A 16,551-nucleotide genomic window follows, 5' to 3' on the forward strand; every position below is an offset into this window, starting at 1 on the left:
AAATACATCTGGAGGTATCTTCATACCTGATTTCAAGATATACTACAAAGCCATGGTAACTAAAACAGCATGGTACTTTTACAAAAACAGACACACAGATTAGTGAAATAGAATCTGTAAATCCAAGAAACTACAGCTATCTAGTCTTTTACAAAGGGGCCCAAGATACACATTATAGAAAAGACAGTATCTTCAACAAATGGTGCTGGAGAAATTGGATAGCCACATGTAGGAGGATTAAATTAGATCCACTTCTCTCACCCTGCACAAAAGTCAACTGCCAACCTGAGACTACATAGGGAATTCCAGGTCAGCCTGGGCTAGAGTGAGACCTTGCCTCAAAAAAAAAAATCTTAAAATAAAATAAAAAAGCAAAACAAGGAGAACACTCCCTTCATGAAAGACTTGTGAATGCAAAACCGGATGTTGACCACCTTTGCCATGGTAACAGACTCGACCCGGAAGTGACGCCAGAGGAAGGGACGGCGAAGCCGGCTGCCGACCCACGTGTGTTCTGCGCTGGGCGTCGGGTCGCTCAGGGGCTCGGCGTTGGCGTTCGCGGGTTCGGACAGTTTTGCGAAAACATGGGTCGTTCGGGGAAGTTGCGGTCGGGCGCCTCGGCGAAGCTGAAGCGCTGGAAGAAGGGCCACAGCAGCGACAGCAACCCCAGCGTCTGCCGCCACCGGCAGGCCGCCCGCAGCCGCTTCTTCAGCCGGCCGTCAGGTGAGCCGCGCCCGCCGAGGGTCTGCAGACCTGGGCCGCGGGGCGCGCGGCGGAGGCCCGCGGGTCCCGGGAAGCCGGAGCCGGCCTGGAGGGTTGGCGGCGGCGGAGGCCGGCTGGCTTCACCGCCAGCCTCTCGGGGCCGGGCGCGGGGTGGGGGCCTGGGGTGCCTTGTTTCTCAGGGGTTCTGCCCCGCGGCTGAAGGCAGGCTTGGGTGGAAGTGGGGCCAGCCCCCGTGTGCCTGCCGTCCCCAGGAAAGAGCGACCTGACCGTGGACGCGGTGAAGTTGCATAATGAGCTGCAGTCCGGCTCCCTGAGCCTGAGCCTGAGCCAGGGCCACGCCGCTGAGAAGGCCATGGAGGAAGACCCCGAGTTGGCCTTCACCGAGAAGTCCGCGGGCACGTTCCTGAGCGGCCTGTCCGACTGCACCAACGTCACCTTCAGCAAAGTGCAGCGCTTCTGGGAGTCCAACTCAGCCGCCCACAAAGAGGTGCGGGGTTCGCTCCGGGGGGCGTGGAGCGGCGGAGGAGAGGCGGCGGTCGTGCAGTTTGCGTCCGCTGATGACGGCCCCTGGTATTTCTGGATGATGTGTCATGCCTCTTGCCCTTTGTGCGTTCCCTGCGTGTTACACTCCTCAGGCAGATTCCACTTTTTGTGAGATCTCTGTGTGTGAAGTCCTCGAGGGTAAACATGTTTTCTTGACGTGAGTCTCCTCACTGGTCCCCTACAGGAATTTTTCCATGTTGTCAGTATATTAATGTTGAGGAATGGTGGCTACAGTGTTTTCTTTTTTAAATACTTAATTTTTATTTATTTAATTGTAGTGTGTGGGTGGGGAGGCAAGGGGAAGAGAATGGGCATGTCAGGGCCTCTAGCCCTGCAAATGAATTCCAGATGTATGTGCTACTTTGTGTATCTTGCTTTACGTGGGTACTAGGGAATCAAACTTGGGTCTTTAGGTTTTGTAGGCAGGTGCCTTAACCTAAGCCGCTCCAGTCCTCCCTCCCTCCCTCCCTCCCTCCCTCCCTCCCTCCCTCCCTCCCTCTCTCTTTTTTTTTTTTGTGAGGTAGGTTCTCACTCTAGGCCAGGCTGACCTGGAATTCACTACGTAGTTCCAGGCTAGCCTAGAACTGATCCTCTTAGCTCTGCCTCCCAAGTGCTGGGATTTAAGGTGTGTGCCACTACACCTTGCATTTGAGACAGCATCATGCTGTACCTCATACTGCCCTCAAACTCATTATGTAGTCAAGGTTGGCTTTAAATTTGCAGCACTCCTGCCCAGCCTCCTGAATGCTGATATTAAACACATGAGCCATCATCAGTTTTTTTTAATCTTTTCGTTTGTTTTTGTTTTTCAAGGTAGGGTCTCACTCTAGCCCAGGCTGACCTGGAATTTACTATGTAGTCTCAAGGTGGCCTCAAACTCTCCTACCTCTGCCTCCCAAGTGCTGGGATTAAAGGCATGCGCCACCACGCCCAGCTCTTTTTTAATCTTTTTTTTGAGACTTGTATCCCAGGCTGGTCTTGAACTTGTTATGCATCTGAGGAACTTCTGTGTGTGTGTGATGTGCTCATGTAGGTAGAAGCATGCATGCATTTGTACATATGTGCTTGTGAAAGCCAGAGGTTGACATACTCATACCTGAGCTGCAAGCACTTTACCAGCTAAGCCATCTTCTCAACCCCAACCTTGAGTTTCTGATCTTCCTGCCTCCACCTAGAAAGCCTGGATCATGCAGTCCTGGAGGTGGAACCTAGGGCTTTGTGCATGCTAGGCAAGTGTTAAACCAACTGAGCAACAACTCCAACCTCACAGTATTTGAATCTGTCATTTACTGGGCATTCTGCCATATTCTTGTAATCCCAGTGCCTGGAAAGCTGAGTCAGGAGGCTTGTTTAGAAGCTAAAGTATAGTAATAATGCTTTATGAAGGCCCTGTGGATGACTGCTTGGCGGTTCCAGTTTGTTGCTGCACTGAGTAAATCTTTGCACACTTAGGCAGGCATTTTCTCATGAGACCTTGCATTGTAGCAGTCATGCTCAGAGCTCTTCTTTGCTAGGCTGTGTAGTGTATACCACAGCTCTGATGCTGCTCCCATCTCATCTGACTTCGGGCTTCATCATCGATTATTTCGTGAAGAAGAAAGGCACGAAGGGCAGGGGTGGCTTTACATCACAGGGATTTTTCTCCATGCAGATCTGTGCGGTTCTGGCTGCTGTCACTGAGGTGATTCGCTCCCAGGGAGGGAAGGAGACAGAGACTGAGTACTTTGCTGCTTTGGTGAGTGGGTGTTACGTGGACAGTAGGTGTTCAGAGCAGCAGGTTTGACTGACTATACAGAGAAACCAGGTCTCCTGGTCTCTAGGGACAGAAGACAACCTTCAGCACGTTGAGAGTGTTTCCTTCACCCTCTGGTTTGGTGAGGCTGGTGGTGTTTGCTACCTAATTCTTACAAAAGCAATAAAAGTTTGCACATGCCTTTTTCCCCAGCACTCAGGAAGCAGAGGTAAGAGGATTGCTGTGAGTTTGAGGCCACCCTGAGACTACATAGTGAATTCCAGGTCAGCCTGGGTTACAGCAAGACCCTACCTCAAAAAACAAAACAAGCCAGACGTGGTGGCACACACCTTTAATCCCAGCATTCGAGAGGCAGAAGTAGGTGGATCGCTGTGAGTTCAAAGCCACCCTGAGACTACATAGTGAATTCCAGGTCAGCCTGGACTAGAGTGAGTCCCTACCTCAAAAAAACAAAAAACAAAAACCAACCAAAACAAAACAAAAAAGCAAAGTTCGCTAACTCATGAAGATAAGATAGAGGTAAGGTATAGTAAGGGGATCCTCTAGAAAAATTATTTGCAAAATGAGATTTAGGGGTCTCCAAGAAAACTTGAAAGGGCAAAGTAGGATAAAGTTATATCCATAATGATACTAGGATCATCATTTACCATTTCTATAGTCATAAATGTGCTATGGAGTTCTGCAGACGTTGAGGGCAGTTTTGTTAGTTTATTGTGTAAGAGAAGGTCTCACTGTAAAACCAAGGCTGGCCTCAAATTCATGCAATCTTTGTGCCGCCCATCTGCTGGGGATATACATGTGTAACATCATGCCTGACCTGCAGTTTGCTTTCTTTTGCACTCTGCCCCTCAGCTACATCTCTAGCCCCACATGATGGAATATTCTTATTCCTATTTTATAAGAAGAAACTGAGTCACAGGAAGGTCACATGGCCACATTCACACAGGGGGAGATCTGGGGTTTGGAGCTTGGTTATGACCGTCTATGGGGCACATGGCTTCCTTCTGTCCCTTCTCCTTGTGTGTGCAGCGTGCCACTGTCCACATTCACACCTCCTCATTCTGGCCTTCAGATGACGACCATGGAAGCAGTGAAGTCCACAGAGTCATTGGCTGCCGTTGCTTACCTGCTGAACCTTGTCCTAAAGCGGTGAGTCCAGATCCTGTTTGTCCCGCATCTCTTTGGGGAGAGTAAAGGAAAGGAATTTGGTCAGGAACAAGAAACTTCTTTTTTTTTTTTTTTTTGAGGTAGGGTTTCACTCTAGCTCATACTGACCTGGAATTCACTATGTAGTCTCAGGGTGGCCTCAAACTCAGAGTGATCCCCCTATAAGCTCTATCTCCTGAGTGCTGGACGTAAAGGTGTGTGCCACCATGCCCAGCTTAGAAACTTTGTTTCTTTAAGATACTTATTTAGAATGAAAGTATTCTGGACAATTTTAGCAATGTGAATATACTTAATATTATTAAATTAAAAATTTTTATTTATTTATTAGAGAGAGGGAAAGAGAATGGGATGCCAGGGCCTCTAGCCACTGCAAAGGAACTCCAGATGCATGTTCCATCTTGTGCATCTGGCTTTACATGGGTTCTGAGGAATCTAAGTCCTTAGGCTTTGCAGGCAAGTGCCTTAACCACTAAGGCATCTCTGCAACCCTCAATGATTTTTTTTTTTAAATATTTATTCATTAGAGTAAAGGTGAGGGAGAGAGATTGAGAGAGAGGCAGAGCAAGAGAGAATGGGTACACCAGGGCCTCTAGCCACTGTAAAAAACTCCAGATGTATGCTCCACCCTGTGCATTTGTCTTTATTGTCTTTGAGTACTAGGGAATTGAACCTGGGTCCTTTGACTTTGCTGGCAAGTGCCTTAACCATTAAGCCATCTCTGCAGCCTAAAAATTTTATTTATTATTTAGGAGTTTTCAAGGTAGTGTCTCAATCTAGCTCAGGCTAACCTGGAATTCACTATGTAGTCTCAGGGTGGCCTCAAACTTACAGTGATCTCCTACCTATGCCTCCTGAGAGCTGGGCTTAAAGGCATGTGCCACAACGCCCAGCAACCAATAATTTTTTAAAAAAATATTTTATTTATTTATTTATTTTAGGAAAAGAGACAAAGAGAAAGAGGCAGATAGAGAGTGGGTATGTCAGGGCCTCTACCCACTGCAAATGACCTCCAGATTGATGCACTGCACACCTTGTACATCTGGGAACATCAGAGCTTCCCTGGCCAAGGGTTGCTGTTTTTTTTTTTTGTTTTGTTTTCAAAGTAGGGTCTTGGGCTGGAGAGATGGCTTAGCGGTTAAGCGCTTGCCTGTGAAGCCTAAGGACCCCGGTTCGAGGCTCGGTTCCCCAGGTCCCATGTTAGCTAGATGCACAAGGGGGCGCATGCGTCTGGAGTTCGTTTGCAGAGGCTGGAAGCCCTGGCACGCCCATTCTCTCTCTCCCTCTCTTTGTCTTCCTCTCTGTGTCTGTTGCTCTCAAATAAATAAGTTAAAAAAAAAAAAAACAAACAAAGTAGGGTCTTGCTCTAGCCCAGGGTGACCTGGAACTCACTGTGTAGTCTTAGGGGAGCCTCAAATTCACACTGATCCTTCTGCTTCTACTTCCCGAGTGCTGGGATTAAAGGCATGCGGCACCATGCCCAGCCACCTTGAGTACCTGGCATCCTTGGGAATTGAATTTAGGTCCTTTGGCTTGCCAAATGCCTTAAGTGCTAAGCCATCTCTCCAGCCCACAATAAATTTATTTACTTATTTATTTATTTGAGAGTGACAGATAGACATTGAGGCAGAGAGAGAGAGAGAGAGATAGGCATGCCAGGGCCTATAGCCACTGCAAATGAACTCCAGATACATGTGTCCCCTTGTGCATCTGGCTTATGTTGGTCCTGGGGAATTGAGTCTCGAACTGGGGTCCTTAGGCTTCACAGGCAAGTGCTTAGCCGCTAAGCCATCTCTCCAGCCCCCCCAATAAATTTTTAAAAATTAATTTATTTTTATTGACAAGTTCCATGATTGTAAACTTTTTTTTTTTTTTTTTTTAAATTAGAGTCAGAGAGAGGGAGAGAGAGAGCAAGAGTGAGAATGGGTACACCAGGGCTTCCAGGCAGTGCAAACAAACTCCAGACATGTGCGCCCCTACGTACATCTGGCTAACTTGGGCCCTGGGGAAATGAACCTGGGTTCTCTGGCCTTGCAGGCAAGTGCCTTAACCACTAAGCCATCCCTCTAGCCCATAAACTTTTTTTTAAAAAGAAGATATGTGAGCTCCATTTGTGGTGACATATGTCTGTAATCCTAGCATCATGCCTTTAATCCCAGCACTCAGGAGGCAGAGGTGGGAGGATCACTGTGAGTTTTAGGCCACCTGAGATTACATAATGAATTCCAGGTCAGCCTGTGCTAGAATGAGACCCTGCCTTAAAAAACAAAAGGAAAAAAAAAAAAGGAAGGGTGAAGCTGGACATGGCCATGCACATCTGGAACCTTGGACCTGTGGGAGGGAAGGGCAGATACACCAAAGACTCACTGGGGCTGTTGATGACTATTCCTGTCAGTTCTGGTTGAGGTAGAGATTTTCATCTCATGGGAATAAGCAATGTGCTATAGAGGACACCAGAAGTTCTTTGGATTCCATTTGTGCACATAAGTCACGTGCATCTGTGTTCACACACATCACATCACACACTATACCATATACTATATGCACACCAAAAAGGGGGCACTAGCTAAGACTAGTCTAATTTTCAAGCTCTGGGTTCTAGTGTGAGTCCCTGCTTCAGTTAATAAAGTGGGGAGAGATCAAAGAAGATACTACATCAACCTATGGCCTCCTATGAAATGCTCATGCACATGCATGTGCATTCACTTGCAAATGCATATGCCCACCATACATGTGCATACAAATATGCACAAAAGAAGATACTTGTGTGTCCAGTGGCATTCTACATCAGGCTGCTGGGTTGACGGGCTTGGAGTGAGTGTTACCGTCTGGGGAGGGGCAGCCATAAAGGGTGTAGGCTAGAGTGTTAGCGCCAGGCTGCATGGAGCCTTGCAGCTGGGGTGCGGGGGGGGGGGCATTGATTGGAGTTGATGTGGTTATGTGGGCTCCCTTTTTGAGTAGTACAGAGGTAGCAGGAGGGAAGGTGAGGGAAGCCAAGGCTGAGACTTGGGGAACTGCCCTAACCTGAGTGAGAGGAAGGTGAGCTCCTGTCCTGGCTGTCAGGACTCAGTGAGTAGCTGGGCCACCTCTTGGGTCCAGGACCAGCTCCATCTGTTCTACAGAAGCCTCTAAGAGAGGCCTTTGCTATTCTCCCCACAGTGTGCCCAGTCCTGTGCTCATTAAGAAGTTCTCTGATACCTCCAAAGCCTTCATGGACATCATGTCTTCCCAGGCCAGCAGCGGCTCCACCTCTGCCCTCCGATGGGTCAGTGTCTGTGGTTAAAGGGATGTTCCCTTCCCAAGGGGGACTGTTGGCCCTCCATGAATCCCTTTGGGGTTTTCCAGGGTTGGTGAGAACCTGGGCTGTTTCCCTTTGAGGCCTGTGGAGCTGAGTAGCTTCCTGACATTTTCTTCAAGGTCCTCTCCTGCCTGGCCATCCTGTTGCGGAAGCAGGACCTGGAAGCCTGGGGCTACCCGCTGACTCTTCAGGTGTACCACGGGCTTCTGAGTTTCACTGTGCATACCAAGCCCAAGGTGAGATTGCTGGGTCCCCTGCATGAGTTAGCCTTATGGGTCGGGTAGGTAGCGGTGGGTACTGGATTTAAAAAAATATATATTTTTATTTGAAAGAGAGAATAGGCATGCCAGGGCCTCTAACCACTGTAAACAAATTGCAGATGCATGTATAACTTTGTGTGTCTGGTAGGCTGACAGGCTTGGCAAGCAAATGCCTTTAACTGCTGAGCCATTTCCCCAGCTCTCCCTTACCTTCAAAGACTACCTAATGAAAAGTAGTGAACTTGTCCACAAAGTTTTATTTTTTGTTCAGAAAGTTTTTTTGTTTGTTTGTTTGTTTTCGGTTTTTCGAGGTAGGGTCTCACCCTAGTCTAGGCTGACCTAGAATTTACTATGTAGTCTCAGGGTGGCCTCAAACTCATGGTGATCTTCCTACCTCTGCCTCCCGAGTGCTGGGATCAAAGGCTTGCGCCACCATACCTGGCTTCAGAAAGTTTTTTTTAATTGATTAAGTTATTTATTTGACAGAGAGAAAGAGGAGCAGAGAGAGAGAGAGAATGGGTGCACCAGGGCCCCTAGCCATTGCACACGAACTCCAGATGCTTGCGCCACCTTGTGCATCTGGTTTACGTGGGTCCTGGGGAATCAAACCTGGGTCCTTTGGCTTTGCAGGCAAACTCCTTAACTGTTAAGCCATCCTTCCACTTTTTTTTTCCTTCTAGTATCTTAATGGCTTTATTTTCTGCCTCTCAGATGAATGTGAATTATCCACTTTGCTAATGCCTAGAGCAGCCCCTGGCTTTGTGCACCCAGCATTGCTAAATGATTGATTAGCTTCATCTCTCTCTCTTTTTCTCTCTTTCTTTTTTGAGGTAGGCTTTCACTCTAGCCCAGGCTGACCTGGAATTAGTCTTAGGGTGGCCTTGAACTCACAGCGATCCTCCTACCTCCGCCTCCCAAGGGCTGGGATTAAAGGTGTGCACCAACCTACTTGACCGAATGGCTCCATCTTTGTCTAACTCAGAGATGAAGTAATTAGCTTTGATCAGTTAGTACAGAGCTCAGGATTTTGTGCATATATATGTGTGTGTATATGCATATATATCTGTGTGTGTGTGTATATTACATATACAGAACACACACACACACACACATATATGAATGAGATTTGACATGGGAGTATGTGTATATAGTAGCTGTCTATCAAGCTTCATGGTTTGCCAAACACCCAAGATACTGACAGAATGCTGATCTCTCCCTTGTCCTGTTTACCTGCTCCTCAGATTCGGAAGGCTGCCCAACATGGAGTATGCTCAGTTCTCAAAGGCAGTGACTTCATGTTTGGTGAAAAGGCCCTTGTCCATCATCCTGCTGCTATCTCCACTGCCAAGTTTTGCATCCAGGAGATTGAGAAGTCTGGAGGTGGGGATGCTAGGTCCAGGGCACTGGAGGGGAAGTAGGGCGACACAGGAGGATTGATAATAGAAATGCTCTTTGTCTATCAGGCTCCAAGGAGGCCACCACCACACTGCACATGCTGACACTGCTGAAGGACGTACTGCCCTGCTTCCCAGAAGGCCTGGTGAAGAGCTGCAGTGAGACTCTGCTGCGTGTCATGACCTTGAGCCATGTGGTGAGCTCAGGACATAGGAAGGAGGCTCCCTGTGGTAGTAGGGGACTCGCTGGGCAATAAAAAGCAGGGCCTAGTGGCAGGTGTCATGGCATATACCTGTAGTGCCAGGGCAATTGCTTGACTCTAGGAATTTGAGACCAGCCTGAGCAGGGTGCTGAGACTTCATCTCAAAAAATGTAGGCCCGCCAGTTCCACTGCCCTGACCTTGCTCAATCTTGAGGTAGAATCAAGAACATCACATTACCCATGCTATCAGGATAGGTATTTATTAGAGTCAGAAAGAGAATGGGCGCACCAGGGCATGTAGCCACTGCAAACAATCTCCAGATGCATGCACCACCATGTGCATCTGGTTTACATGGTGCCTGGAGAATCGAACCTGGGTCCTAAGGCTTTACAGGCATGCACCTTAACCGCTAAGTCATCTCTTCAGCACCCCCCCCCCCTTTTTTTTCCTTGAGGTAGGATCTTTGCTCTAGCTCAGGCTGACCTGGAATTCACTATGTAGTCTCAGGGTGGCCTTTGAACTCATGGTGATCCTCCTACCTCTGCCTCCCAAGTGCTGGGATTAAAGGTGTTTGCCACATGCCTGGCTTCCTTTTTTGTTTTTTAAAGATAGGGTTTCACTCTAGTTCAGGCTGACCTGGAATTCACTATGTAGTCTCAGGGTAGTCTTGAACTCACAGTGATCCTCCTAGCCCTGCCTCCCAAGTGCTGGAATTAAAAGCGTGTGCCACCACTCCTGGCTTGGATAAGTATATATTTTAGCAGCCCCCCCCTTTTTTTTCCTTTGAGGTAGGGTCTCTCTCTGGTCCAGGCTGACCTGGAATTAACTGTGTAGTCTCACGGTGGCCTTGACTTCACAGCGATCCTCTTACCTCTGTCTCCCAAGTGCTGGGATTAAAGTATATATTTTAAAAGTACATAAAACTGGGTATAGTGGTTTAGGCTTTTAGTCCCAGCATTTGGGAGGCCGAAGTAGGAGGATTACTGTTACGTTCAAGATCAGCTTGGGCTACAGAGTTAGTTCCAGGTCAGCCTGGAAGTGAGTGATAACCTGCTTCAAAAACACACAAAAGGAAATTTAAAAAACAGGCCAGACATGGTGAGACCCTACCTCGAAAAATCAAAATATGCACACATACACACACACACACGGGCTGGAGAGGTGTCTTAGCAGTTAAGGTGCTCATCTATGAAGCCTAAAGACTTAGGTTTGATTCCCTAGTACCCATGTAAGCTAGATGCACAAGGTGGTGCCTGTGTCTGGAGGCCCTAGCATGTCCATTCTCTTTCTCTTTCGCTCTCATTTTTTTTCCATAATTCTAGGTAGTGTCTGACCTAGTCCAGGCTGACCTGCAATTCACTGTGTAGTCTCAGGGTGGTCTAGAACACACATGATCCTCCTGTCTCTGCCTCCCAGGTGCTGGAATTAAAGGTGTGTGTTACCACATCCTGCTCCATTTTCTCTCTCAAATATTTTTTTTTTTTTTTGGTTTTTTGAGGTAGGGTCTCACTCTAGCCCAGGCTGACCTGGAATTCACTATGGAGTCTCAGGGTGGCCTTGAACTCACAGCGATCCTCCTACCTCTGCCTCCCAAGTGCTGGGATTAAAGGCGTGCGCCACCACGCCCGGCTCAAATATTTTTTAAAAACACACAAAATAGGGAGGCTGGAAAGATGGATGGCTCAGCAGTTATAAGGAGCTTGCCTGCAAAGCTTCAAGGGCCCAGGTTCAATTCCCCAGTACTCACATAAAACCAGATGCACAGGGTGGCACATGTGTCTGGAGTTCATTTGTAGTGGCTGGAGGCCCTGATGAGCCCATTTTTTCTTTTAAAAAAAATTTATTTGTTAAAGGGTTGGGGGGAAGAGGAAGATAGAGAGAACATGCACGCCAAGGCCTCTAGCCACTGCATATGAACTCCAGATGCATGCACTACTTTGTGCATCTGGCTTACGTGGGTACTAGGGAATCAAACCTGGGTCCTTAGGCTTCATAGACAAGTGACTTGACCACTAAGCCATCTCTCCAGTCCCCTATTCTTTTTTTTTTTTTTTTTGGTTTTTCGAGGTAGGGTCTCACTCTAGCCCATGCTGACCTGGATCACTATGTAGTCTCAGGGCAGCCTCAAACTCGCGGTGATCCTCCTACCTCTGCCTCCCAAGTACTGGGATTAAAGGCAAGTGCCACCACGTCCGCTCTCCAGTCCCCTATTCTTTCTCTCTTAAATAAATAAACCAAGCCAAAACAACAGAAAAATAGCTATGGTTACTGTATGCAAACCATTTCTTTCCCTATGAGGTAGGGTTTCATGTAAGCTAAGTTGTCCTCAAGCTCCCTGTGTAGTGAAGCATGACCTTGAGTTCCTATCTCCCACCTCTGCCTCTGCTTTCTGAGTGCTGGCATGATAGGTGTGTACCACCACACCTGGTGTTTGCGGTGTTGATTGATACATACTAGGCAAGTACTCTACCAATCCCCAGGCCAGGTTTGTTTTTTTTTTTTTACATTTATTTATTTATTTTGGTTTTTCAAGGTAGGGTTTCACCCTAGTCCAGGCTGACCTGGAATTTACTATGTGTCTCAGGGTAGACTTGAACTCATGGTGATCCTCCCAAGTGCTGTGATTAAAGGCGTGCGCCACCATGCCCAGCTCATTTACTTATTTTTTTTGTGGTTCTTGGCATCTGTCTCAAGGCCTTGTGCATGCTAGTGTAGTGCTGTGTCACGGAGTTATGTTCCAGCCCCTAAATCATCTGAAGTTTTTCAGTGTTTGCCATGTCGTTTAAAGTGACAATTCTTGGGCTAGAGAGATGGCTTAGCGGTTAAACGCTTGTCTGTGAAGCCTAAGGATCCCGGTTCAAGGCTCAGTTCCCTAGGACCTATGTTAGCCGGATGCACAAGGGGGCGCACACATCTGGAATTTGTTTGCAGTGGCTGGAAGCCCTGGTGCGCCCACTCTCTCTCTCTCTCTCTCTTTCTCTCTCTCTGCCTCTTTCACTCTCGGTCTCTCTCATACAAATTAATTAATTAATTAATTAAAAATAATAAGAAAGTGACAATTCTCAAGAGTGTCTGGGTGTGAGGGATGTTTTTGAGGTCCAGGGCATCTGTGGGTTTCTTTTTGCTCATGTGTGGAGTAGGAGGTTGAGGGCTCCAGGGCAGCTGTGGTCTTTGTGATGCCCTTCTAAGTCTATTCTCTTCCAGCTGGTGACAGCCTGTGCTATGCAGGCCTTCCATAGCCTCTTCCATGCCAAGCCCAGCCTGGGTACCCTGTCTGCAGAGCTTAATGCCCAGATCATTACGGTGAGTCTTCTTGGCAGAGGAGGGGCACTACTGGGTGGGTTACTGAGGAGATGGTACAAGGGGCTTCTATAGGCTAGGGATGGGTATACTGGGCTGCCCCAGAAGAAGAGGCGTGTAGATAGAAGTTGCATCAGTGGCCATGGAAGCCGGGCCCTGATTCTTGATCTAGTTGATTCATATGTAATTTCAGCTTGATTTATGTTCACAGACACCTCAAGCTGAGGCTTTTAATGTCAAAGATCTGTGGATGAACTTTTGGAAGAGGCCATAACTGCTGTTACTTACCAAAATGTGCATTGCAGGGTATTTTCCCAGAGAAGGGCCCTGACTTCTATCAGACTCATAGGAGGGTGAAGGAGCCACCACGCTCCTGCTTCTAGAGTCTGCTCCCAGATCATCAGACCCAGAAGGGTTTTACAGTGCAGGAAAGCCAAGATGGATGAAGTCTTGGCTAGTCATCACAACATGGCTGAAGTCCTCAAGATAGGAAGTGGTTGTCCTCACTGGGGCCACTACTGACTAAGGCTTAGTCACCTACATACTCCTTGTCTCACCTGTAGGCCTTGTATGACTACATTCCCAGTGAGAATGACTTACAGCCCCTGCTGGCCTGGCTTAAAGTCATGGAAAAAGCCCACATCAACTTGGTCAGGTAGGGATTGGATGGAGGTGTCCTGAGCTGGTGGGTCTGTGTGGAGTATGTGGGGACCAGCTGTCATGTTTGAGAGGCAAAGGTAGGGCAGTGTGGCCATTTTTATCACATGGTTCCTTCCCTGCCGGAGCATCTTCTACCAGTTGGCTGTGAGGAGCGATACGGCACTCTGAGGACACTACCTCTGTGCTGGGCCTTGTTCCATCCGGGCTCTTGGCATGCTGTCTGGTATGCTCCTCTGTGAACTCAGTCTCTCTCATTTCATCTCATTTTATTTTTTTATTTTATTTTATGTATTTGAGAGAGAGAACGAGGAAAAGAGACAGATAGAATGGGCTTGCCAGGGCCTTCAGCCACTGCACATGCACTCCAGATGCATGCACATTGTAGTCCATCTGGCTTGCGTGGGTCCTTTGGCTTTGCAGGCAAATGCCTTTTCTGCTAAGCTATCCTTCCAGCCCTCTTGGGTTTTCAAGGTAGCGTCTCACTCTAGTCCAGGCTGACCTGGTATTCACTATGTAGTCTCAAGATGGCCTCCACTCAGTGATCCTGCTTCTGCCTTCTGAGTGCTGGGATTAAAGGCGTGCATCCCCATGGCCGGATCTTTTTTTTTTTTTTTTTTTTGACAACTTCTATACTTACAGACAATAAACCCTGATAATTCCTTCCTCTCCCCCACTTTCCCCTTCACAGCTCTACTCTCCACCATATCCCTTCCCTCTCTCTTATTAGTCTCTTTTTTTTATTAATTTACTTTCAATTGACAACTTCCATTATTATAGAGAAAACCCATGGTAATTCCTCTTCCCACCTTTCCTTTTGAAATTCTGCTCTCCATCATACTCCTTCTGCCTTTCAATCAGTCTCTTATTTTGATGTCTTCATCTTTTCCTCCTATTACGAGGGTCTGTGAAGGTATTGCTAGGCCTGCGTGCTTGTGTATATCAAGGCCAATTTCTTTTATTTTTACATTTTTTTTTTAATTGACAACTTCCATAATTTTAAACAATATCCCATGGTAATTTCCTTCCTCCCCTCACTTTCCCCTTTGAAACTCCACTGTCCATCACATCCCCTTCCCTCTCAATCAGTCTCTCTTTTATTTTGATGTCACAATCTTTTCCTCCTCTTATGATGGCCTTGTGTAGGTAGTGTCAGGCACTGTGAGGTCATGGATATCCAGGCCATTTTATGTCTGGAGGGAGCATGTTGTAAGGAGTCCTACCCTTCCTTTGGCTCTTGAATTCTTTCTACCACCTTTTCTACAATGGACCCTGAGCCTTGGAAGGTGTAATTGAGATATTTCAGTGCTGAGTACACCTGTCACTTCTCAGTACCATAGTGCTTTCTGAGTCATCCTGAGGTCACTGCCATCTGAAAAGAGAAGGTTCTCTAACCAAAAGTGAGAGTAGCATTAATATATGGGTGTGAACATTAACAGAAGTGCTTACTGGGCAGTTTGGTGAGCATAGTATATACATTTAGCCAGACAGCAGCAGATGTTACACCCCTAGGGCTCATGACTACCCCTGTTGTAGGTTTTCAGTATCAGAGATGTATTCCCTCCCATGGATCCGGCCTCCAATCAAATTAGAGGGCAATTGATTTCTCCATAACAGACATGCCTCTTGTACCCATTGGCGCATTTGGCCTTGTTGGCCAAATATAAGGCTTGCAGTGTTCACTGTTCAGTATCTTCACTGGTGATTTCTCTTTCTCTCCTATTGAACTGCATGCAGCGTGGCTTTTTCTAGCTTTCTGTCAGCTGGTAGGATTTCTAGTAGGATTTTCTAGTAGGATTTCTCTGTGACCTTGCAGCCCAAGTATGTGGAGTCTTCAGCAATAGATCTTACCATCTATTTCTAGTGGGAAACTGAGGGCCTCAGCAATGGCCTGTAACATTTTGAGGGTATCAGGGACCTCCCTGGCCAACCACTCACTGGAAAGTATCCCATCCCTGGCACTGAAAATTTTCTAGTAACAATCTGTGGCTTCTGGGTGTGCCATTATCCAAAGAAAGTAGGCGTTTGTATGTCTTATTCACAATATCTTGAATTTTGATTGACCCCCCCACCCTTCTTTTACTCAATCTTTTCCCCTGACCTTGCTTAGCCCGTTCCACTCCTTGTAATCTTTTCTTTCACTTCATGTATACAATACCATCCCCTTAAGTCCTCTCCTCTCTTCCCTCCCTTATATCCTTTTTCTAGCCTCTGCTACCGTTTTTTGGTCCCACCTCACACACAAGTCTGTACATAGAAACTCAGTCTCTTGATGGAGGATATCTACTTTCTGTGCTGCCTCACCCCACCTAAGCTAATAGCTCCTTTGGGTTTCATAGTCCTGTGAACCCATTTTCTGGAATAAGGTTGGGGAAATTGGGTTTGCAGTGGTTAGTTGGCAATCTACATGGAGACATTTGGCTCTGCTATGGCAGATCTGTCTCCCTTAGCTCCAGGGTTTTATGGCTTGTGTGACCAAAGCATAGCTGAGTACTTCGCAGCCATTGTTTCATCTCTGATCACAGCTGACCCCACCTAACAATCTGAAGCTGAAGCCATGTGCATTAACTAGTCTCATGGCTGCTAACGAGCCAGGGCTGGTGTTGAACCTCAGTCTGTCAGGCCCAGATTCTTCCTACTCCAGACTTCTCATCAGCTAGAAGGGCTGAAAGTGGCAAAAACACTGTTTGTTACTTATCCAGAAGGAGCATGCCCACAGTTGTGCCCTGGAATATCTCAGGATGTTTGTTATACTACTAGCAGGTAGTGAAAACGCTAGAACCTAAATGTTCCATGAGGGACATGTATTCTATGCACCAGGTAGAAATGATGTAGTAGGTGTGCATGTGCTGCTATGAAAAGAGCCAAGGTATAATGAGACATGTACAAAACACCAAGTATGATGTGATTTTTGCATTATTTCTTTCTTTTTTTTTTTTTTTTTCTGTGTTAGATTTATTTTTTGTCAGTGTAGCAAAATACCTGGCATGAACAACTTTAGGGTGGAAGGATGTATTTTGGTTCACTGCTTCAGAAGTTTTGTGGCCCACAGTCAGTCGGTTCCATTGTTGTGGGCCTGAAAAGACACTGAACACCATGATAGGTAGGGACTTATGGTGGAACAAAGCAGCTCACCTCCTGGCAGACAGAAAACAGAGAAACTGGGGAAGGCTAGGGTAAGATCTGTCCCCCAAGGATATGCCCCCTCTTCCAGTTCTGCCTGACATCCCAAGGCCTCCAGGACCTCCTGAAAAT

The 16,551-nt window shown here is 47.1% G+C and overlaps 1 protein-coding gene across 1 annotated transcript in view; it reads left to right on the top strand.

Annotated features, from left to right (window-relative positions):
• Nucleotides 1–489: 489 nt before the first annotated feature.
• The window catches only part of Rrp12 (ribosomal RNA processing 12 homolog), a 39,226-nt gene continuing 23,164 nt past the window's right edge, over nucleotides 490–16,551 (top strand). Inside the window, exons 1-10 of the mRNA XM_045131645.1 lie at nucleotides 490–723; nucleotides 975–1,210; nucleotides 2,918–3,001; nucleotides 4,092–4,168; nucleotides 7,343–7,448; nucleotides 7,601–7,717; nucleotides 8,983–9,121; nucleotides 9,205–9,332; nucleotides 12,544–12,642; nucleotides 13,203–13,294. Coding sequence (XP_044987580.1) covers nucleotides 585–723; nucleotides 975–1,210; nucleotides 2,918–3,001; nucleotides 4,092–4,168; nucleotides 7,343–7,448; nucleotides 7,601–7,717; nucleotides 8,983–9,121; nucleotides 9,205–9,332; nucleotides 12,544–12,642; nucleotides 13,203–13,294 — 1,217 coding nt within the window. The 5' untranslated portion in view covers nucleotides 490–584. The remainder of the gene's footprint in view (nucleotides 724–974; nucleotides 1,211–2,917; nucleotides 3,002–4,091; nucleotides 4,169–7,342; nucleotides 7,449–7,600; nucleotides 7,718–8,982; nucleotides 9,122–9,204; nucleotides 9,333–12,543; nucleotides 12,643–13,202; nucleotides 13,295–16,551) is intronic.

This window comes from Jaculus jaculus, chromosome 1, assembly GCF_020740685.1.
Source record: "Jaculus jaculus isolate mJacJac1 chromosome 1, mJacJac1.mat.Y.cur, whole genome shotgun sequence".
Lineage (NCBI taxonomy): Eukaryota > Metazoa > Chordata > Mammalia > Rodentia > Dipodidae > Jaculus > Jaculus jaculus.